General features: G+C 37.9%; 1 protein-coding gene across 1 annotated transcript in view; it reads right to left on the reverse strand.

Annotated features, from left to right (window-relative positions):
• Nucleotides 1–1,618: 1,618 nt before the first annotated feature.
• The window catches only part of GPC5 (glypican 5), a 1,368,124-nt gene continuing 1,344,192 nt past the window's right edge, over nucleotides 1,619–25,550 (reverse strand). Inside the window, exon 8 of the mRNA XM_077780101.1 lies at nucleotides 1,619–2,609. Within this exon, the coding sequence (XP_077636227.1) occupies nucleotides 2,452–2,609 (158 nt within the window). The 3' untranslated portion in view covers nucleotides 1,619–2,451. The remainder of the gene's footprint in view (nucleotides 2,610–25,550) is intronic.

Here is a 25,550-nt window from a genome sequence, read left to right on the forward strand (position 1 = left end):
ACATGAAAAACACTAGACTGTTCCAGGATCACTTAAATTCATATAAAAGTAACTCAAATTCAAGAAAAAGCCTTGTGTCAATGGTCAAAGCTAAGATGTGACTATAAAGAGGCAAGTGATATTTTAAAATCTATGTATTCACTTGAATGTTATCCTTTCAGTCATCTGGGAAAGTAGCCACATAGTCTAACAATCCTACCATTGCTCAAAGTGTTTTTAGACTTAGGGAAACTCTTCAGAAACAAATTCTGAGGCATATTAAAAAAACACAAACCTCAAATATTTCTGTTTTTATTTGGCTAAAAATTGAGCCCATCCTTGAGGGATGAGGATGGTCAAATGTGATACTGTATTCCATCTGAAGGAGCTTTTTAAATTATAAAGAGTTGTGCAAATGTACAGTGCTATAGAGTAGAATATTAAAGAATGAATATCCTCATTAAGAATATTAGACAATATGCTTCAGGCTCTTAAAAGAGTTCTAAAAGCCTCCACATATTTGAAGCAAGAGTATCACTGCTCTGATATGTATGGTTTCCAAAGTGCCTTCCTGTAGGTAGGCAACACCTATTTGATTATGTAAAATTTAGCTAATAAAAAATATTCGTACTACTGACTTTGTAACCACTCTGCTTTTATCCATTTCCTACCATATCTAAAATCATCTCCTCTAACAGATTTTAATCCAGAAACATCTTAGTCTGCCGAACCATACCCTTAAGTTTGTCTTCCAAATTCCTGTAAGGTTGGTGCAGAAGTCTTACCAAAGCAAACCAGTAATGACTTGGGCTGGAGTTTCACAAATGGGTGACTTTATATTACCTGTTTGAGTTGTTTAAATAATGAGTTGAGCTTAAGTAAAAAGTAGCCAAATATATGTTTAAGTTTATAATTTGTGGAGCGTGGTGGTGCAAATGAGTTGTAAACCAAGTAGATCATGGAATAAATATTAAGATTTGGAATGGACGCCTAGGAAAATGACAGCCAGAATTGGCTGGTGGAATAACACAGTTCTGAGGTATGTTTAAACAGACGACAAAATCTGATTTGGCAGTTTAAACATACCATAGTTTAAATTGACCATTGTCAGATCATTTGGTTGACTTAGAACCCAGGAGAGAACATGGTTTGATCACGTAATATTTCCTGATTTGGAGAGATTGATTTCGTCTTGCAAATATTTGCTGTCGATTGAGTACTCTTTGACTTCTTCTCAGAGGTGATTTAAAATCCTTTGGATTTTTAAAAAACTTAAAAATTTAGCACTTCTGTTTCCTATGGCCACTTTGTAGTAATAATATTTTTTGGCTGCCAACTGGATGTGATACTTCTTAATAAAAACTGACTTATCACTTCCTTCTTAAGTACAGTGATAGACCTATCCTACTCAGGATCTGCTGAGACATCACAACTGGGAAATCAGGAACTGTGGATTGGCAGCTCCGCTAATGTGCAAATGGGAAAAGAGCTAAAGTATTGTATACTACGTTTTCTGTTTAGTGCATGCTTTTGTGTATTCATAGGAACCTCAGAAATGTATAGACAATCAATTGGTTAATATCAAGATTTTACACTTGATCTTAGCCAAAAGGCTGAGAAGCGATAATAATGTCAAGATTTTAAAAAGTAGCAAAGAATATTTTGATAATGGATGAATATATCATTTTGCACATTTTCTACTAAATAATTAATGGCTTTCTTAGAGATATTCCCAGAGCAGGTGTGTGTTTGCAACATGGCTAAACCCATTAGGCAAAGAGAGGGGACTAAAGCCACAATACCAGAGAAGCACTTTGAATGTAATAGACTATAGATCAGATGCTACCAAAATACTCAGCTTAAGGTTTATCAGTGGCTAAGTTACAGTGGATAAAACCTATCAAACTTCTTCAGTGAAATTATGTGGAACACTCCTCAAGAATCTACTCTATAACTTACAGACTTCAAGTAATTTCTTCATAGACCTCGCAAAAATGGAAGAATCTCTGAAAAATTCATGCACACTACTTGCCATCATTTGTTTTGATTCATTTAATGGAATTCTAATTCTGGTATTTTAAGAAACAGTACAGATTTCATTGTTCTGCAAATACACTTTCAATTTAAGACATTTTTCTTTTATAAAGAAAAGGGCATAGAATCGAGGGCGGTAAAGTTACAGATATACTGAATCCTTCTTATTCACAATCACTTCTGTGCTCTTCACATGTGCAGGTTTAATGTGTTAGAATTCAAGAAGATTTAAGTTAGAATCATAGAAGACATGTTTTCAAACAGTCTATCATTTTTAGATAATTTGTGAACGTTCCCCCTTGGCTTATAAGAAGTTAGTGTGACATACCTCTTCATAAATATAATTGTTACACTTGAAAAGATTTCTTATTCCAGTCAGATGAAGATAGGGAAATCAAGACACCAATGAGATGGGTGTATCGGGGTGGAAGGGTTCAGTTACCAAAGCCAAGGAAGTAACATCACCGCACCCATCAGCATAAATGCCATGATGTCAGTCGCTGCTGAACATCCTGATCCAGGTGTATCTAAAGTACTACTTCCGCCTGTCTGATGGGTCTGCTTCACATCACTGAGGTTCATCTCCTCGGGCATCCCTGCAGAAGCAAATAAGAAAACACAGGATAATGCATGACCACCTCACCATTATGTGTCTATAACGGCTTTTTAAAAAATGTTTATTTAGTTTTAAGAGAGAGCACGAGCACAGGAGGGCCAGAGGAAGGGAGACAGAGGATCTGAGGTGGGCTCTGCACTGTCAGCACAGAGTTGGATGTGGGGCTTGAACTCACGAACCACAAGATCATGACCTGAGCTAAAGTCAGACATTCAACCTACTGAGCCACCTGGGCACCCCTAGAACAGCTCTTAAATTCAAAATGTGGACACCATAGTTTATTCATAGCATTCCCCATGTGTTTGCCTAACTCTAAATGAATAATGTGCCACAGGTACTTCTGTTCTTAAATTGGAAAGAACAGGCCCTTGAGTGGGAGTTCTCAAAAATATAAGAGCAAAGTGAAAAGCTCTCTGGCTGTTTAAAGCACTTGGAATATTTTCTAATGTCACTGATTGGTTAAAAAAAAGAAATTTAATTAAAAGGTCCTGAGGTATGGCACTATTGCTTGCCTCAGAAATGTAGTAATCCAGTAACTGTGTGAAAGCTTTCTAGTGGAAATAAAACCATGTAAGGAGAAATAATTAGGACATTTTTAAAACGTAGAATTTATACAAATTGTATTTTGTTTTAGACTTAATTGTGCATAGGCTCCTTATTGGAAAAATATCAAAGAATAATAACAGATACTAAATGATACCCTTTATACACATACCCAGCTGTGGGTATGGAAGTGTAGACATCTGTCAACAGATCAAAGAATTCATTAATAGGGTGGGGACTAAAGTTAGGGATGAATGTTTGATTTTTTTAAAAAAATGGACAAAATTATAGACCAAGATCCAAGTACTTCCTGGTTATTACTTGTCTGTGTTATGAAACCTGGCAAGCTGAGGAGACCAACCCCCAAATTATTTAGGGACAAAATGATCTTTTTTTTAAGTTTATTTATTTTTGAGAGAGAGACAGAGTGAGCAGGGGAGAGTAGAGAGCAGAGTGAGTAGAGAGGCTTCATGCTGTCAGTACAGAGCCCAGTGTGGGCCCCAAACTCAGGAACCATGAGATCACAGACTGAACCAAAATCATGAGCCAGATGCTTCAATGACTAAGCTTCCCAGGTACCCTGAAATAGTCATCTTCCTAAAGAAGTTCACCTTACTACAATATATGTAGGGAAGTACTGACGTCACTTTTGTAGTACAACTGATGTTCGGAGACCGTGTGGCCACCTGAAATATCTCATCGCATCCCCCTATCAGTCACAATTAATAAAGTTTAAATTCAATGTTACTACAGCCACAAATATTGACATCATAATTACAGCAGATTTGAAAAAAATCCTCATATAAGGCAAAGTCAATATTTACGTAATTAGGTCAATACATATATATAATTCACAAGGTAGGCTCTAGTGCACTCAGGGATGGGAACATTAAAACGAAGCACAGCTCTACTGTGCTGACATATTGATTTTACAGTCTAAGCTCTTACATTATTATTCATTGTTTGGGTACCTGTTTTGACCTTCTGTGTCATTAGGTAAGATGAATAAACTAAGGATTCATTTTTTTAAAATAGAAAATGTAATGTGAATATTTTAGTCATGGGTTTATACTTTTTGCTATGGCCAGAGCTTAACAAGGAGCCATGAGGACTTTAGGCAATTAAAAAAAAAATTCCCCAAGATAACTGTGAATTTGAGCTTGAATGGATTTTTTAAGCAAGGAAGCTTGCTTTTCTTTTTTATTATTTTATTTATTTTTTATTAAATGGTTTTTTAAAAAAATTTATTTCTAGGAGAGAGAGAGAGAGACAGCATGAGCAGGGGAGGGCCAGAGAGAGGGAGTCACAGACTGAAGCAGGCTCCAGGCTCTGAGCTGGCAGCCAGCACAGAGCCTGACGCGGGGCTCGAACCCATGAACCAGGAGATCATGACCTAAGCGAAAGTCGGACGCTTAACCGACTAAGCCACCCAGGTGCCCCTTGCTTTTCTTTTTTAAAGTGCTGTGCAGAGGTGCCTGGGTTTGATTCACCAGTAACTTTCTTATGCCTTTTTTGAGCTTCCTGTATTCATCAGCTAAGTATTGGTCTAGATGCAGGGGTATCATGATAAGAGGCTAGAAATGATGTAGATGTAGAAACATGTTATATGTTAGGTCTACAAGTCAGGCAGTGCCAGGAGGGATTGCCCACCTTCAACCAGATGCCATTTTAACATCTGAGGTAGAGATGTTTTTAATAAGTGTGATAGTTCAAAGGATGATGGGCCCTTGAGATAAGAATTATATGACAACAATTAAAGATTCCTTCAAGAGTCTTGCAGTCAAGGCTGCAGTTTTGGATCAAATCGCAATGTGGTCTTGACATCTGTTGAGACATCTGAGTGTGCCAAGAAGGCTAGCTGCACATTTGATGCAATGATTGTTTTCTTAAAGGAATTTAATTAAGTTTGTAAATTATACCAAAGACCCATCAAAGAAAAAAGTTAGTTTGGGAATTTCTTATAGTAATGCATTAAATGAAAACAAAGTAATTGTTGAATAATCTTTTTAAGGCATAATCACAATATACAAGATGCCAATGAACTCCTAGTTCTGTCCTTGATGAGGGAAGACAGAGTCATATTGTTATAACAATAAATGTAATCCTAAAATTTGGGGACAGGCCTGATGGTTAGTGCTATGAAGTATGTAAAAGGGATGTAACTTGGTCAGAAAAGCCCCCACTAAAGAAGTGTCCTGTATTAATTTATTTGGTGATATCTACAGACCACATGCTATGGGGCCAGTGTTGTTCCAAACACTTCATACATCTTAACTTTGTTAATTCTCATGACGATCCCTTGTAGTAGGCATGGCCACTGTGCCTGTTTTTACAGATAAGGAAACTGGGGCACTGGGAGGTTAAGTAACACATGAGCAATGGAACCATGTGTCTAATGCACAAGTCCAGACCCAGCCTGTGTTCTGATCTCTTGCTATGCTGACTTTAAGCACTTTATTGGCCACCAAGAAGCCAACATTTAACTCAGGAACACAGAGGGTAAATTATGTTGCCCAGAATATGTGTGTGTGTGTGTGTGTGTGTGTGTGTGTGTGTGTGTGTGTGTGTGTGAGAGAGAGAGAGACAGACAGACAGACAGACAGACAGACAGACAGACAAAGTGTGTGTATGTTTCCCTTCCTTGATCAATCGAGCAACTGGAAGTACTCGGAGTTAGAATTCATGTGGCGGGTAAACAATGTTGAATCAAAATGGCTCAATGAATCTGAGAGGATTGTGGGGTTTTTTTTTTCCATGCATATGCTAGTCTTTTCCTTGAAACAGGGGAATGTGGGTATTTTTTCCTCTCTATTTCATCTATCCACATATTTGAGAAATTCTCTTAGCTTCACTGAACAATGAAGACTATGTTTAAAGATAATTATTCTCTATTTTTAATAAGGAAAATCACACGGGTGAGAATTAATTCTTAATTTAGTCACCCATTCACAAAATTTACTTTCTGCTATCTCTCTGTCAGATGCTGTGCTGGAGACAGAACATACACATTCATTTACAGGTCTTCTCTTCAGACTTTGAGGATTCTTAAACACACACACTAGGTACCTTTTCTACTAATGGTGAGAGTGTAGGGCAGATTTAAATGTTGGAAATGGCACTATAGGTCATTATTTGAATTCAACAAAATCAAAATAATTTATCTCTAGAAATGGTCTAAAATGTTCTATTACGTAGTATGCTTTTAATAAATATCACTGAATGAAAAAAAATGGGCGATTGATTCTCAACACAGCAGAATGAGGTGGTAGAATCATTTTCCCTCATCTACAGATTGGGAGCTGAAATAGTAGTTTACTCAAGGTTATGTGGTTGTAGCTAAATCCCAGGTGTGTCCCAGTCAAACGTGGTTCTCTTTGATCCCTGCACCATGCTCTTCGCCACTATACAATCAAAGCATTGAACTTGCAGTCAGACATCAGCTCTGTCACAGTCTGGCTGGATGACTTTAGACATGACTTCTGTTTTACAGAACTTTAAAATGTCAGCATTTTCAGTGAGAAAGGAGGATTTGTTCAAATACAGTACCAGCTAATTGATTAAATACTTCAAAAATAAGCTAGATATTTATCTCACAGCATTCTCTACAGTAAGTGCCTAGGAGACCAAAGACTTAAGCATAAATAATGAAGAAGCAGACAAGTCATACAGGTTGGTTTTTCAAATTTCTGTGTAGATGGGAGAAGACATATAAATTTTTAGGCAGACTCCATAAAATAAAAAGATTAATAGCTTTAACTTTCTTTAAAAAATTTCTGTGCATCATGAAACACCATAAAAAAGTAAAGTGAGGGGACAAATAGTGACGTTGAGGAAATATTTCATGTGTATGTTGTAGCAAAAGGATGATGTCTTTAACACAGAGTTCTCACAACCCATATGAAAACAATAAAAGCCCCATTAGATAAAAAGGTGAAAAGAAGTAAATGGATATTTACAAGCTGAAAGGTTAATGATCTTTAAGAAAAAATTGAAAAGACTTCTTTACTGCAAAGCAAATAAATAGAATCTCACACATGAAAAGGCGTCCATTATCTCATGTCCAGTGACAAAGGTGAGGTAGAGACGAGGTAATAGCCAGTTTTGTCAAGGATACAATCCCTGTTTTAGACCATTCACCAAATGATCTAAATATGTTTAAAATAGATGTTGCCTCAAACCAATAATTCCACCTTTGGATCAATTCTTTGGGAGTAATTAAGAAAATATGTACATATTTATTCACAAAGTGTTAATATGGGTGATATGAATAAAAAGTAATTAAATGTCCACTGGTAGTAAATTGGGTTATGAAAACTAAGTGCATCCATTATTGCAAACGATTCAAAAAGTAGATATTTATTAGCATAGAAAATGTTTTGATACAATTTGATATATATCCTTTCATAATCATTAAGTTTTTTTGAAATCTGGTAGAAAGAATATAGCTGCCTTTCTCTTTTTTTGTTTATTTGTTCATTTTAAGAGAGAGAGAGAGAGAAAGAAAGAACGAGAACTCCAAGCAGGCTCCATGCTGTCAGTGCACTGTCCATCTAGAGCCGGAGTTGGGGCCGAATTCATGAACTGTGAGATCATGATGTGGGCCAAAATCAAGAGTCAGATACTTATTCAACTGAGCCACCCAGGTGCCTCTATAGCTACTTTCTTTGAGAGCAGGGTATCCCTCATCAATTTCTGTGTTCACTTAGTAGGCATTTAGTAATAATTAGGTGAATGAATAAATTGTTAATATCAAGTACAGAAACTTACAAAGTTATAAAAATATGTCTCTCCAACTTTGTTTTCTTTTTCCTCCATCTTTGGTGAAACATAATTGATATATAACATTGTGTAAGTTTAAGGTATACAACGTATTGATCTGAAATACTCAAAGATTGCAAACAATTCCCACCAACATCTTCATCACGTGCCATAATTACCCTTTCTTTTTTGTGGTGAGAGCACTTTAGATCTAGTCTCTCAGTGACTTCCAAATATATAATACGGTATTATAGTGAGAGTCACCATGCTGAACACTAGATCACCAGAACTTATTTATCTTATACCTGGGAGTTTGCATCTTTGGCCAACATCCCTCCATTTCCCTCACTACTGTCTACCCCTGCCCCCTGGTAACTGCCACTCTACTTAGGAAAAGAGTTTAGTCTTTGTTAGATTTGACACATAAATGATCTACAGTATTAGTTTTTCTCTGAGTTATTTCACTTAGCCGTATGTCCTCAAGATTCATCCAGTTTGTCACAAAATGGCAAAATTTTCTTCTCATGGCTGAATATTCCATTGTGTGTATATATACTACATAATTTCCCAGTGATGGACTCAGGCTTCTTCCTTATCTTGGCCATTGTGAATAATGAGACCATGAATATGAGAGTGCAGATTTCTTTGAGATCCTGTTTTAAATTTCTTTGGCTATATACCCAGAGATTAGGTCTATAGCCTAATAACTATAACTCTGGGATTGCTGGATCATATGATAGTCCCATGTTTAATATTTTAAGGAATTCTATATTATTTCCATTGCTTGTGAACCAATTTATATTCCTACTAATAGTGTACAAGAGTTCCCTTTTTCTCCACATCCTCACGCACATTTATTTTTTCTTGTATGTTATTAGCCATCCTAATGGGTGTGAGGTGGTATCTCAGAGTGGTTTTGATTTGCATTTATCTGATGATTAATGATGTTTAGCACTTCGCTTTCTCACTTTCTCATGTACCTGTTGGCCATTTGTACGTCTCGTTGAAATACTATTTAGTTCCTCAAATTCTAATTCATTCATTCATTTAAAATTTTAGCTCCTGTGTAGTTAATATACAGTGTTACATTAGTTACAGCTGTACAACATAGTGATTCAATAATTCTATAAATTACTCAGTGCTTATCAGGTTAAGAGTACTCTTACCCTCTTCACCTATTTTACCCATCCCCATCTCCACCTCCCCTCTGGTAACCTTCTATTTATTCTCTATAGTTAAGGATCTGCTTTTTTGCTTGTTTCTCTTTCTTTCCCTTTCCTTTGTTCCACTGTTTTGTTTCTTAAATTCCACATATGAGTGAAATCAAATAGTATTTGTCTTTCTCTGACTTATTTTTCTTGCCATTATACTATCTAAATTCATCTGTGTTGTTCCAAATGGCAAGATTTCACTCTTTTTGATGGCTGAATAATATTCCACTGTGTATATATACCACTTCTTCTTCATCTATTCGTTTATAGATGGACACTTGGTCTGTTTCCATAGTTTTCCTGTTTTAGATAATGCTGCAGTAACATAAGGGTGCATATAGCTCTTCAAATTAGTTCATATCCTTGGGTAAATATCCATTAGTGCCATTCCTGGATCAGAGGCTAATTCTATTTTTAATTTTTTTAGGAACCTCAGTAATGTCTTCCATAGTGACTGCACCAGTTTGCATTCTTACCAACAGTGCGCAAGGGTTCCTTTTTTTCCATGTCCTTGCAAACACTTGTTATTTCTGGTCTCTTTGATACTAATCATTCTGATTAAGGTGATAGCTCATTTTGTTTTTGATTTGCATTTCCCTGATGATGAATAATGTTAAGCATCTGTTTTGGATCTGTTGCCATCTGCATGTCTTTGGAGAAATGCCTGTTCATGTCCTCTGCCCATTTTTAATTAGGTTATTTTTTCTGCTGATTTGTATCAGTTCTTTATATATTTTGGATACTAACCCTCTATCAGATAGGTCATTTGCAAATATCTTCTCCTATTCAGTAAACCTACTGTTTTTCCTTTTCTGTGCAGAAGCTTTTTATTTTGATGTAGTCTTATTAGTTTATTTTAGCTTTTATTTCTCTTGCCTCAGGAGACTAATCTAGACAAATAAATGTCTATCTTTACTATAAATTCCCTCTCAGGCATATTATCTCTGTTGTACTTACATCTCTTGCTGTGATTTTGTCTTGTTCTTTCAACTGGAACATATTTCTCTGTCTCCTCACTCTGTCTAACTCTCTGTGTCCATTTCTGTGTGTTAGGAAAGTTAATTATGTCTCTTGCTTTTGAAAGTAGTGGGCAAGGCATGCACTTTTATCAAGGTGGAACTGCTCTCTTCCACCACTGGGTAGCACTGGAGATGCCCAGCTGCTACTGAGACTAGAGCTGTCTGCAGCACGTTGCAAAGTGTGCATGGGTGAGGTGCACATGCCCTCAGCGGGAGGTGACCAGGTGCAGCCACCTGGACCGAGGCCCTGCAAAGTGTACAGGCAGGAGACTCAGTGTTGGCAGGGTCTGCACAGGTCTTCTAGGGAAGGGGACCTGCAGCATCAGGACTGAGACAGGCCCTGCTGGAAGGGGCAGAGCATGATGAAAGCAAATTAGGTAGTGAATGCTGGTGCCATGCTGGTTACTGCAGGTGGCCATGTGTTTATGCTGGGGAGCAGGAGAGGGAAATGGTGGCTGCCAGCTCCTTGGCTCCTGGAGAAGTCCTTCAGGGAACTCTGAGATTAGTAAATACCTCTTTCCTGCATGCCTCATGTCCTTTTCAAACTGCTTCTTCTATGTTGTATCTCTGCTGGCTGTTTGTCATGTTCTTTCAGGGCATGGACTCAGCTTCCTATCACCCTCTGGGCTCTCCCAGACTGAGTCTGCTGATTTTTACAGTTCCAGGCTTTAAGTCCTGCTGGTTGTAAGAATTCACAAAATTCAGCCACTTGGTTTTCAAAGCCAAATGCTATGGGGATTTACCTTTGCTATGCAGGCTCCTTGGTGTGAGAGTTTGTTTCTTACCTCTCTCCATGTCCATGGCTGCCTCCTTCCTGTGGCTAGACTGATGGGGCTTAACTCTCCACTACTTCTCCATACTTCCTACCCTCTTCAATATGGCCTCTCATTTACATTCAGTTGTAGTGTTTGTTTTGCAAGTCTTTGGGCCATTGTCTCAGTTACTTACGCTGATGTGAGTGTTTTCTAGTTGTATCCAGGGGACAAGGTGAGTTTAGTGTCTTTATACTCTGTTGTCTTCCCTGGAAGTCCCCAAAGAGAAACTTTTAAAGTAACCAGGGAAAATACAGAAAGACAGATTGCACTTAGCAACAACAACAACAACAAGAATATTAGGTTAATTTTCAAGAGCAATAATAGATACTAGAATAAGAAAAGTTCATTCTAAACTTGAAGCAATACAGAATTTTATATGGAGTTAAACTGTGTGGAATAAATAAAAGTATTTTAACAAGGAGTAAGGTTTTTAACCCTCCCGAAACAATTCTAAATACATTATTAAAGAGTATATGTAAAAATCCAATAAATTGAGCCAAATGAAGGAGTGGGTTGAAGTTATAGTACTGACCAAAGCAATTGGCAACATCTAAATTATTGTATGTAAGTGTGTTGGTTGATAAAACAAACAGATGATTAATTTAGAGTGTTAAAAACAGAGTATGATTGAAATATGTGTAAATGATTGTCAAAACTTTCTAAAGTATTTGTATATTTGGGAAGAAGTGAGAAATATTAGTTAACTTTAGTTTCTGTCAAGACAATGATGTATTTAAATGAATGCAAAAAGTTTAAGTCTTCGCAAATAATTAATATGGACTATATATGCTCCTGATCCATGGAGGAAAAGGGGATTAATGAAATCTAATGGAAGTCAGGAAAGAACAAACACACAAACAAACATGCGTGGCAAATAGAAAACACAAAATCAGATGTTAGAACTATATGCAAATAATTTAGTAATCTCTAAGTGAAATAAACTAAAATTAGAGAACAGACATTCAGTTGGAAAAAAAAATCTAGTGGCATGGCCAAATATAATGATACAGCAAGGGTGGCAGTAAATGTTTGCAAAAATCAATAGATATTATTTGCACAAGCAAATAATAACCAAAAGAAAGCTGACGTCATTATATGAATTAAAAATAAAATGGTTTAAAGTATTAAAAAGGAAAAAAGTTCATTACATATTGACAAGAGAAGTAATTCAACACAGAATTCTGAGCCTGAGTTACCTTTAATATTCTCAAAGAAAAGAAGTATTAATAAAGGAGAGTAATTGGATAAAATAAATCGACACATCCACAGTCACTGGGGGATTTTAACCCCACTGTCTCCATAATTGATGACTCAAGAGATGAAAATCAGTGAAGAGATACGTGGATGACTTGGTAGCAGCAGACGTTGGGGGAAGGAAAAACTCCACTGCCTCCTCACCATGGTCCTACTAACACTCCTCACATCTTCTTGCCCTTCCTCACCGGTTTCTTCTCATGGAAAGAGAACACTATTGCTCTGGCTAGTAGGTTGGGGAGAATAAAACCAGAGCCCACTGCAAACCTTATTTAAGGACGTAAAAGAGATGTATAGTAAACAGATATATTGTTATCTCTTTCACTATGTTCTGAAATCTTATCATGATATCCCTTGGTTCCTTGGTACGGGATGATGACATCCTTCATGCTGGGAACCTAGTGGCCCTTCCTATCAAGAAACTTATGTCCAGGTGGGAGAATCTTCTTGACTTCTTTCACTGGTGATTTTCTGTCCTCCATTTTCTTTGTTGTGTCTGGAAATCCCATTATCTGAGTGTTGGATTTCCAGAAAGTGTGTTCCTGAATTCTCTTCCAGTCTCCATCATTTCATGCTACTACTATCTGGGAAATTTTCTAAACTTAATTCTTCAGTCTTTTTTGTTGACGTTTTTATTCTTGCATTCAGATTTTACATTTATTAAAGTTGATTATTTTTCTCAAAGTATACCTTTTTGTTTTTTGTCTTCTCACACCTTGTTAAGATGCTAATTACAGTATGTTTTTTTCAAAAATTTCTTCTCTCTGCAGAATGTTGTTTAGTACAAGTTGCATTTATTCTACTTGTGGATTGGAATTTTTTTTCATGTTACATATTTATGTCAGATAAGTGGTAATCCCTGACTCATGGTTATGTGCTAGTACTTAAGAGTAGGGAGTAGAAACTGGATTGGATTGGAACTGTGAGTTTGTGACGGTGCTCTGTAATGACCAGACAGGCGTGGTCTTGTTTACATGTCTGTTGGGAAATGTGCATATGTCAGAAGGATAGGATAGATCAAACTGGGAGAAAAATGCTTCTAAATATTGATAGCAATGTCCATTACCAGTCCAGGTAATTCTATAATAAATTATTACCTCAACACCATGTCAACACATGCTTCCGTGGTCACCAGACCATGGGGAGTCAGAAGTGGAGAAACAACTGGCAATTAAAAGTGTACATCTGGAATGGACACATGTCATTTCTGCACACTAGTTTATTGGGCAAAGCTTGTCACATGACAAGTCCTAACCTCAAGGGGAAGGGATGCAGTCTTCTTATGTGTATAAGGGGAAAAGACACAAAAATATTGCAGACTAGAAGTCATGTCTATGAGGCCCCCTTTTTGTTTCTTAAATTAGGCAGATCTGCAGAGAAAACGCTTCCAGTATCCTGCCTGAGTAAATTCCCAAGTGCAAGAATTCTGAGAGCCTGGTTGGAGAAGAAGGCTGGATGTAGGATGTAGGTCTCAACATTCCTGAGGTATATAAACAAGATATAGATGTGTATTTGTCAATCACCTCTCATTCAGAATGATACTCCTGCTCTCACACATAGGTGGCATTCCCCAGTCCAGACGCCCTTCTCAGATTACATCCCCTGTATCCTACTGATGTATGGGAGAGAGTGGAGGTAGGGATCACGGACTGTCACAGTTGTTGACTAGTCCTTCTTTTGTAGACACTCTTCTTTCACCCCTATTTTAAGAATAATGCCTATTCCTGTATTTTCTAAGAATTTGAACAAATTGGGCTGGTTCTTCCTCTCCTCAATGTTGCTTGGCACTTGACTTTCGTGGGCCTCCTACATTAGGTACCACTCATCCGTTTACTTCCTAGCTCCCAGATATTGCTATTGTTACCTGTTTTGTTTGCTCTGCATAAACTTGTTTTTTTTGGGGGCGGGGAGTAAGTTCTTTTACTGTATTTTAGAGGGGTGGCAGGAGGGAATAAAATTAAATGTGTTCTGACTAATGTGTCATCTTGAAGGCAACAAACATTTCCAGTATCTGGCCACTAGCACTCCATCCTGACTTTGGGTAAGCCTACATGTCTTCAGTGTGTTCTCAGAGGTGTAGTCTGAGTCTGAGACTGTTCTGGCTGGTCAGCACTCCTGCTGTTGATGCTAACTATTTTTGATGATCATTCCTGATATGGTGATTATTTTCATTAAAAATACAGAGCCGTGTTTCATTTTGCCTGCAAACTTACCAGTAAAACATGACTGTTCCCTTCCCACTAATAAATAGTGCAAAACCACCTACTGCCTAACAGAGGAATGATTGAATGCACATTCGAGGACTTTAGGGCAAGTTGTTTTGCCTTTGCATTGCCTAATCCAGGGCACATTTCCTGTATAATCTTGTAAAGCTTGCTGAATGGGCCAGAAGAAGGCCCACCTAGCTATAGAGCTTCAGGGATAATTGGAAAATTGAAGATTGCTATAATTTGGGCTCTCTAAATATTTTCTTTTATTTGGGCTTTTTTTGTTGGACCTGTAATGCATATGTTCCAGATACTGGATTGGGCATTGTATAAATAGATGACATTTTCACTTACTAGTATTTGCTAAAAATTAGCGGCAGCAAGTAAAATGTGAACGCTGATGAGGAGACAACTTTTCTTCCAACGAAATTAACTTCAGACAGAATTTCCCTTTTTTACTCTAGTAAGTGAAGAATATTAAGTAGCTAATCCTTAGAGCCTAAAAATGGTCAAAACGTCTAAGAATGTTGTGCAAGAGAGATTGCGAGGCTTATTACATTTATTAAATAGAATGAATTAGTTTGGCTTGCATATCCAATTCATCATGTGTATTATAAATCAATATAGTTAATATTTCAAGCTCTAAATATTTTGCATGGTTTTTTTTTTTTTTTAAAGAAGAAAATCCACTGGTCCAGGGGATATCTCAACAGAATATAAGGAAATAGCCATTGCCATCATCCTTGGAAAGAATATTGACATTAGTCATTAAAATATCCACAAACCGTGGCACACATCAGGCTGAGTGCTGAGGTTGCGGGGCACCGCTGGCTCTCTGCTTGCCCTCGCGATGTCCGCGATTGGGGGTTTGTATTCAGATGGGACTACATAACATTTTAAAATATGTTATTTGCTGTACTTTAGGTTGACAAGACAGTATGAAAATAACAGGTGCATGTGTAAGGAGGGAACACTCTCATATTGAAAGCAGGAGAATTATGCGGATGTTGAAAATTACAGCATCACCTTCCCTGACCCAGTATGGAAATTCTTCCATTCTTGCATTATGTCTCTTGGAATAAATAACATCCATACTCATTCTCTCTCAAACCCACAATTCACTCTTGCCCCACCATCTAATTCCACATGACATATGATAATAAGATGCATAGTTTTCCAACTACTGTAAGTTTTCCGCAATCATGTCAGCGATTTCTGTCCTTGTCCCTAACCATTGTCGGATTATAAGCACTTGCTGCGTTTTTACCTGAGGTATCTACATGTTTTCTTCCTGTCATAATCACTCGGATTAAGACTGTTGAAAAAAAAATATGTTTTTGTCATTTTTATTTGGGTTCATGTGTTGATCTCATCCATTTAACTTTAACCCCCTCAAAGTCATGATCATATATGCCTGTTTTCTATTTTGGAGGCTTACAAGTAGCTCTTTACAGTATCCTGTGAAATTTTGGTACAAAGTTTTCAAGTATATGGCTTACTGGGAATAAGTTTGATTAATAAATAGTTACTTAACTCTTTTTTTTTTCACTTATTTAACTTGGAACTGTCCAGACTCCTAGAATTCATGCTAGATAGCAGTGGAGTATAGTAGAAATAAGTTGGGTCAAGACTGCGAAAACTTAGAAAAGTCATAGTCCTTGAGATTCAGTTTCTTCATTGTACCATTTACATGATAATAATGCCTTCTCCCAGGATAGATATAAATGTTAAATGAAGTCATCAATATGAACACATTTTATAATTTTTTACCTGGACAGAAATATGGCTACTATTTGAATATTAGAGGTTGAGGCAGGCAAAGTACATTGAACAGCAAAGCTTCCAGTAGCCAATAGAGCCAGAAATAGGATACCAGACCCCTGACTCTGCCATAGAACAAACTGCTTTCACTATTAGAAAAGCCATTCGGGGCACCTGGGTGGCTCAGTCAGTTAAACATCCAATTTTGGCTCAGGTCAGATCTCACGGTTCATGGGTTCGGGCCCAGTGTCGGGCTCTGTGCTGACGGCTAGCTCAGAGCCTGGAACCTGTTTCGGATGCTGTGTCTCCCTCTCTCTCTGACCCTACCCTGCTCACATTGCTTCTCTCTCTCTCTCTCTCTCTCTCTCTCTCTCTCAGAAATAAATAAAACATTAAAAAAAAAGCCATTCAGGTGTTGTATAACATAAAAAGGACCCCAATAAATTAGAATCTTCTCTATCATCAAAGAATTGTTATTATCAAGATAATTCAGTTGCACGCACACACACACACACACACACACATACACACATGTACTCTTAAATTTCAAAGTTTAGTGCAGGTGATTATTTAGTTTGTGAAGAGGATGATCCCCTATGTGACTGGCTCTTGTTAAATGTTTTTGAATAAATAAATCTATGCAAAACGCTGGCCTAAATAGCCACAAACAAAAAACAAACCTTCAGTACAACACACCCAAGCTCTGCTTTTTCCTATACAGACAACTGCTCACCTTGTTCCCACAGATTTTTTTTTAAGAATAAGTTTTAGAGCAATTCTAGGTTTATTACAAAATTGAAAAGAAGGTACAGATATTTCCTATATGCCCTTTACCCCCCACATGCATAGACTCCCTCATTACCAACATCACTCAGCAGAAGTTGCTTTTTTCTACCCCATCAAGAATAAACTTATATCAAAGCATCATAATCACCCAAAACTTTTACCTTAAAGTTAACTCTTGGCATTTTACATTCTTTGACTTTGGACAAGTGCAGAACGACATCTATCCCTCATTATAATATCATATAGAGTAGTTTCACTACCCTAAAAATCCTCTATTCATTTAGTTATCTGTTTAACCTTATCCACCACACTGCGGGCAACCATTGATCTTTTTAATTGTCTTCATAGTTTTGGCTTTTCTAGAATGTCATATACTTGGAACCATACAGAATGTAGCATTTTCAAATTGGCTTCTTTCTCTTAATAATATACATTTAAGGGGCATCTCGGTGGCTCAGTTAAGTGTCCGGTTCTTGATTTTGGCACAGGTCATGGTCTCAGAGTTCAGCAGCTCGAGTCATGTGATGGGCTCTGTGCTGGCAGCATGGAGGCTGCATGAGATATTCTCTCCTCCCCCCATCCCCAGATCATGTGTGCGCTTTCTTTCTCTCTCTCTCTCTCTCAAAATAAAAATAATATACATTTAGGGGTGCCTGGGTGGCTCAGTCAGTTATGCATTCAACTTCAGCTCGAGTCATGATCTCAGGGTTCCTGGGTTTGAGCCCCACGTCAGGCTCTGTGCTGACAGCTCGGAGCCTAGAGGCTGCTTCGGATTCTGTGTTTCCTTCCCTCTCTCTCTGCTTCTCCCACACTCATGCTCTATTTCTCAAAAATAAAGAAACATTAAACATTACAAAAAATAAAATAAATAAAAACAATATGCATTTAAAGATTCTCTGTGACTTTTCATGGCTGAGTAACTCATTAGTTTTTAGTATTGAATAAATTTCCATTGTCTGCTAGTGCCACAGTTTACTTATTCACCTATTGTGAGACATCTTGGTTGCTTTCAAAACCTGGCAATTATGATCAGCATCCTTGTGTAGGTTTATGTATGGACATAAGTTTTCAACTCTTTTGGGAAAATACCAAGAGCTTGATTGGTAGATCTTCTGATAAATGTATGTTTAATTTTGTAAAACGCTGCTAGGCCGTCTTCCAAAGTAGCTATACCATTATGCATTGCCACCAGCAGTGGATGAGATTTCCTGTTGATTTACCACCTTGCCAATATTTGGTGTTGATGGTGTTCCAGATTTGGGCCTTTTGAATAGGTGTGTGGTGGCATTTCATTGTTGTTTTAATTTGAATTTTCTTGATGGTTTATTATGTGGAGCGCCTTTTCACAGGCTTATTTGTTGTCCATATATCTTCTTGGGTGAGATATCTCTTAAGATCTTTGGCCTATTTTTAAATCAGGTTATCTGTGTTCTTACTGTTGAGTTTTGAGTATTCTGCACATAATTTGGATAGCAGTTATGTGCAGAATATCAGAGGTATTAAAATTTTTTTTCTTCCAGTCTGTGGCTTGTCTTCTCATTCTCCTGGTATTATCCTTTGGAGAGTAAAAGTTTTATTTATTTTTTAAATCACAGTGCTGTGATTTGCACAAATGCAATGCATTTGATTTCAGAACTTCTTCATCTTTTTAAAAATGTAATTACTCTTTTTTTTTAAGTTTGTAGTGTGTGTGTGAGAAAGACGGGGGTGTTGGAGGGAGGCAGAGAGAGAGAGAGAGAGAGAGAATCTCAAGCACAGAGCCTAGTGCAGGGCTAGAACTCATGAACCATGGGACCATGATCTGAGCCAAAACCAAGAGTCAGTCAACACACTGAGCCACCCAGGTGCCCCAACTTATTCATCTTATAGCTGTAACAGAAGCTTTTAATTTCAAATGCAGTTTACCCTATCAATTATTTCTTTTTGTGAATTGTGTCTTTGGTATTGTATTTAAAACGAATTTTTTCCAAAGAAGTTTAAGTAAATTAAGTTTTCCTACCCATTTCCCATGAAATTGCTTCCTGACTTATAAAAGTGTATGAGACATTTGTGCAAAATGAAATCTACTATTTTCAAGAGTATTGGGATGTAAGAAAAGGAAATTAGGTCTCTAAGTGATGGGTGTTACTCTAAGGAAGGGTCAACTTCAACACAGCATGAGGTAGGGGATAATTTCCAAGTGCAAAATCCGGAGAGAATGTGTCCTTGGAGGTGAAATTGGAGGATGCTACACAATGGAACATGAGTAAATGGGACCAGAGGGAAATGATTTTTCATGAGCACCTCTAAGCAGTTTTATAGTATCATACTACCTCTGCATATGGGACCAAGTGTGAGCCATATGGTTCTAACTCCAACAATTAATACGTCATGAGTAGGAATGGTAATAAATTATTAAAGAAAAGAAAGATGTTAAGATAGATGTTATTTTTAAATAATAATCTATAGTATATATACCTCCTCAGAGAAGTTGCATGCTTCTGTTTTCTAAAATTTCCTTGGATGTGTGAAACAAAATTTCAGCAGTTGATGCAGATAAAGCTTCTAGAAATTATCTAATGTGAATTAAATCAAATTTATTGTATGAAGACTGTCACTTACAGCCAGATGGTACACATTATGCACATGATAAAGGTCTCTCAACATTCTCACTAATATTAGCTTGTTTATGGAATACTGAAGCTGTAACACCAACTGACAAGATCAAGATCTGGGATGTTGCTATTCTATTCTCAACTCATTCTGTGCATAAATAGAGCAGTATAATGGGTGTCAGGTAGGATCTCAAAAACCACTACAGCAATAAGATTCAATTAAGGACAAAATGAATGCCATACTCAATACCAACTTTATCCCACAAACAAAATCTATATTTCATTAAATTATTGTCTTGAGACAATGGCTGTCTTTCTAAGCAATATGGCTTCTCTATCTCATTTGTGATACTTATGGCCAATTTTGAATGGAAAAACGATTTTCTCATATCCCCATTTTAGAAAACTGATTTTAATTTATAATATTAATTAAATATGTATAACTTCACAACTATGTACACACTCTTAGGATCTAAAGATAAGACAATATTACAAATTAAACAATGATGAAATTAGCAACATTAAAATTATCACTAAATTAATGTGATGGATGCTTCAGTCTTCCCAACTCTATATTCTCACTATCCTGTGAATACTTACAGACGGTGTGATGGTTAATTTTATGTATCAACTTTAACCAGGCCACAGGCTGCCCAGATGTTTGTCAAACATTATTTTTGGTGTTTCTGTGTAGGTGTTTTTGGATAAGATTAACATTTAAATGGATAGACTGATTAGAGCAGATTGTTTGCTGTTGGGGGGGTGGGGAGCTCATCCAATCAGTTGAAGACTAGAACAAAAAGACTGATCCTCTCCCAAGTAAGAGAGACTTCTTTCTGTCTGACTGCTGTTGAACTGGGGCATTGACTTTTGCAGACTAAAATATGAGCTCTTCCTGGTTCTTGAGCTTGCTACCTTTTGGACTGGAACTATTCCACTGGCTCTTCTGAATCTCTAGCTTGCCAACTCACCATGCAGATTTGAAGACTTATGTGAATCAATTGCTTACAATAACAAAAAATATGGTCATATGTACATGTATATTGTACATATTGGTTTTGTTTCTGTGGAGAACCCGAAGTAATACAGATTTCGGTATCAAGAATGGTTTTAGAGGAACAGAATTTTGATGAGTTTTCTATATTAATTCTGGTGTTTCTAGAATTAATGATCTAGTCTGATTAGATTTAAAGGTGCTAATGACTGTTTCCAGTGGTAAAGAAAGCAGCAATAGTCCTTGGCATGATCTGGCAATAGAGATACATAAAATATTTCCACTGGATTCTCCTAATGAACTACTTATAGGCAGCAAGGATCTGGGCAACTGTGTATATGATACTTGTAACATTTTGTCAAATTATTGAATAGGACGAGATTGCCTGGGTGTCCTAGTATTGCTGGACAAAGTGAGGAAAGAAAAGAATGAGCTCAGGGATTTGAATTCCTACTTCAAGTGCTGTGTAAATGACCTGAAAGCTGCTTCCTGAGGCCTGAAGGAGATTTTTATCTCCTGCAGATACAGGGCTAAGTTTGAGTTAGAAATGTCTGACAGGCCTTGGTTTAATAGAGAGAAAGGGATTCAAAGGTTTAGAGAGACTGCAGAGTTAGAGCGCTTTTGTCATTTAAGACTTATTTATCTACCCTGAGAGGGTCCAGAAAACACACTTTGGTCACGACTGTGAAAAAACAAAAACTAGTGAGGGCAACCCCAGCATCCTTGAAGAGATCCCTGGTTTCTCTTCTTTGCAGGCCAGTCCTTACAGTGGGACTGAGATCCTCGAACTAGGAAACCTAAATGCAAGAGGAGTATTTAGATCCTAGGGTGGAAAGGGCCAAGAGTTGGCAGCCATCACTAAAGGCAGGTGATGTATTTAAAAGGAATTTTAAAGGTGGTTACCTGTTGGGAGCCATTCTGAGCCCACTAGTCGAGAAAACTCCTGGTGAGGTTAAAGCAAGTTTGCACGGTCTCTTGCCAATCAGATGATGACCGATATCCACCCCCACTCAGTTATTTCTGCTTGAGCACTGACCCCTAGGGTACCTTGTTGATCAATATCGGGAGTGACTTGTCCCCTTATTCCGGCCCTGGTATGATGATTGCACCTTGTGAAGGAACTTATTGTGGGAACTTCTTCTTTTGATTATGGAAACAGACATCGTGTCTCCAGAAGGTCCTGTTTCCCTCCATACTTTCCCTTGAGCGATGAACAGGCTAATGACCTCTAGTCATAAAAGATTGACCTTTACACGTACAATTCTGTTTCTACCATTGCATTAGTCCAGGATGTTCATACAGCTCAACATGTAAATCAACTAACCAAAAATGTCTCTCATGCCCTAGCTATTCTAGAAATCATAAAAGTAGACACAAAGGTAAATGCACTCAAAGAGGCTATTATATGTATTGGAAATAAGCTAAACTCTTTAAAGGTATGGTTGGCTCTCTGGTGCTGTAAAGAATATAACTGGAAAATCAAGTCTTGCCTGGAGACAAAGAGCCTAACCTAGAGAGAAGGACAGAAGATAAGTTAGTACATACACCTTTGCTAACTGATGGTGTATAGCAGCCCCTTCCCTAAGGCCTACTTTCCACAAACACCTTCCCTTACCCTGGCAGCTGTGATGAGGATGGATAAGAGTATCTACAAACCTATGACTTAATCTTAATGTTATTATAATGTGAGCATCTTGTTATTTTCTTAGTTACTCAACTTCACTATAATTGGGGCTGTTCTGCAAGAAGACTTCTGTAAAACCTGTTTCTGTACATTTTCCAAAAATACCTTATCACAAAGAGCTATCCATTGTAAAAATTCCATTTCCTGATGCCATGTTAACTTTTGACCTATAAATAAAGACACCAAAACCGACAGGACAGAGATGCCTGCCTGGTGATCAGAAAGGATCTCGGGGCTCTCTCACTCTCTTTTGCCGACACCGTCCATCCTTCAGGGACCCCTGGACCTGTTGGAGCCGGCGCGGCCTCCGACAGTTACCTTACCATAATAAAAAGCAGAGTCAAAGCAGCAATGAGAATATTCTGACTCATGCAGACTTATGGTGTTGGCTAGTTAATCATGGTGTTATTAGAAGTGAAATAAATGGGAAGTTTACCAAATTCTTACTTGATCCTTATAAATACAAAAAATTTAGGTCAAGGGAACAAAAATCTAACCTAAATCAGAACCTAAGAACAGAAAGGCACGTCTCTTCAAACAATTCCTAGACTTAAGCCAGTCTACAGAACCAGAACCCTTGAATGAAGCAGAAGCCAGGTCCCCTTGATCTCAGTACACTGCCAGAATTTATACTCTTAATACTAAAACCTTTTTAGAGAAACATATAGCCCTTTACTAGGGTAAATGTGCATTAAGGGAAAGAAAATCAGATCTTTTAGGTACTCTCAGATACTAGTTTTAAACTGACACTAATTCCAGGACTCACAAGGTTACTCTGATCTACCACTACAGTAGAGGCATATAGAGATCAGGTGATCAATGGAGTTTTAGGTTAGGTTCTCACAATAAGCCTCCTGTATTTACTTTCCCAACTTTGGAATTCATAACTGGAATAGACATATTCAGAAGGTGGCAGGGTTCCCATGTTGGCTCCCAGACCCATGGATTGAGGACTATTGTGGTGGGAAAGGCCAAGCGGAAATCCCTAGAACTATCTCTATGAAGGACAACAGTGAAATAAAATTTTTGGAGGGATTGCAGAAATTAGTGTACTATTGAGGACTTGAAAAAACACAGGCATGTTGTTTTCCACAACATCCCTATTCAACTTTGTAGAGGACAGATGAATCTTGGAGAATGACAGTGGATTATTATAAGCGTAATCAAATGGTGAGTTTAATTGTAGCTGCTGTACCAGATGTGATTTTATTACTAGAGCTAATTAATACATCTCCTGGTACCTGGTACAACCATTGATCTGCCAAGTGCTTTGTTATCCTTGCCTGTCAATACGGACTACCAGACACAGTTTGTTTTCCACTTGCAAGGTGAGCAATATACCTTCACTGTGCTACCTTAGAGGTGTATCATCTCTCTAGTTCAATGCCATAATTTTGTTTATACTGATCTAGATTCCCACAAAGTACCACACTGGTTCATTACATCAGTGCATTATGCTGATTGGACCTAGTGAGAAGTAGCAACTTCTCTAGACTTACTGGTAAGATATTTGCATGACAAACTAGAAAATAAATGTGACAAAAGCACAGGGGCCTTCTACCTCAGTGAAATTTCTAAAGGTTCAGTGGTATGGGGTGTGTCAAGATATCCCTTCTGTATTTTATTGGGTCCCTCTTCAGACCAAAAAAGAGGAGCAATGCCTCTCTGTATTTTAGAGGCAGGATACTCCTCATTTAGGTGTGTTACTCTTAGGTATTTGCCAAGTGATGTATAAGCTGTTAGTTTTGAGTGGTGTCCAGAATAAAAGAGGGATCTAGACTGCCAAGCAAGCTGCTCTGTCACTTGGGCAATATGATCCAGCAGATCTAATAATGCCTCAAATGTCAGTGGTATCCTTACAGGTGAATCACAGTGCAGGCCTTTAGGATTCTGAAGCAAATTGTGAGGTCCTTTGCAGATAACGACTCTTCTTTTGAGAAGCAGCTCTTGGCCTGCTGCTGGGCCTTAGTGGAGAATGAACACTTAGCCACAGGCCACTAACCGTACAACCTAAACTGCCCAACACAAACTAGGTGCTATCTAACCCACCTAGCTATAAAATTCAGTGTGCAAAAAGTACTCCATCATCAAATGGAGGGGGCATTTATGTGACTGGTCCTGAGCAGTGCTTGAAACCACAGTAGGTTACGTGAAGAAGTGGCCCAAATGTGCATCATCTCTACTCCTGTTACACTGCCTTTTGTCACCCAGCCTGCACCAATGGCTTTATGGGAAATGCCCTATGATCATTTGACAGAGAAAGGGAAGACTTGGCCCTGTTGAAGAGATAGCTTGACAGTCTGTGCAAGCACCACTCTATAAAATAAACAGCTGTAGTGTTACAGTCTCTTTCTGGAATATCCCTGAAAGACAGTGGTGAAGGGAAGTCCTCCCAGTTGGCCTAACTTAGGGCATCACTTGGCATCACCATGTCCTATGATTAAGGTCAATAGAAAACTATGATAACCCAATCCAGGTGGACTACTGATAGCCTAGACCCTTCAGGAATGATGGTTTGGGTCATCTACCAGGTATAGAACCATGACCAGGTGATGTACTTACTGAAGGCAAAAGGAGTGTGGGATTGAGAAAGGGAGAGGGAGTTATAAATAACAGCTATGACTACAAGACATGTTACAGAAACAGAAACTGGAATTGTCACGAGTATTTCATCCTTACGTTATTAACAAGTGAAGGTGGGCCTCAATCAGTTGAAGGCCTGAAAAGAACCATAAGGGTTAGTCTCCCCTGAGTAAGAGAATTCTTCCTTTCCACTTCCTTTGAACTGGACATGACTTTTTCCTGCCTTTAGACTAGAAATGAAATGTCAGCACATTCTGGGTATCAAGCCTGCTAGCTGACAGTCTGAAACTATATCATAAAAACTATATCCTGGTTCTTTGCCCTTCAGAATTGGACCAGAACGACACCATTGGCTCTCCTGAGTCTCTCACTTACCAACATACTCAGCAGATCTTGGGATTTGTCCGTTTCTATAATTGTGTGAGCCAATTCCTTATAATAAATCTCTCTGTAGCCTACTGGTTGTTTCTCTGAAGAATCTTGACTAATATGGATGGCAATAGTACAAGTTCTGATTTAAGCATGCTCATTCTTCTATGTCATGTGATTCATTCATGTGCCAATTTTTCTTTGTGCATTTATATCCTCTATTCATTTTTACTGTGAACCATGATGACATTGGCCTTTACCTGATGGGATCAGACGTTTACACTTTTAGTCATTCTCTGTGTTTCTAATTCATTAAAGGTGGGCAAGTAAGAAGTATTTTTCA

The sequence above is a fragment of the Crocuta crocuta genome, unplaced genomic scaffold, assembly GCF_008692635.1.
Source record: "Crocuta crocuta isolate KB4526 unplaced genomic scaffold, BGI_CrCroc_1.0 scaffold188, whole genome shotgun sequence".
NCBI lineage: Eukaryota > Metazoa > Chordata > Mammalia > Carnivora > Hyaenidae > Crocuta > Crocuta crocuta.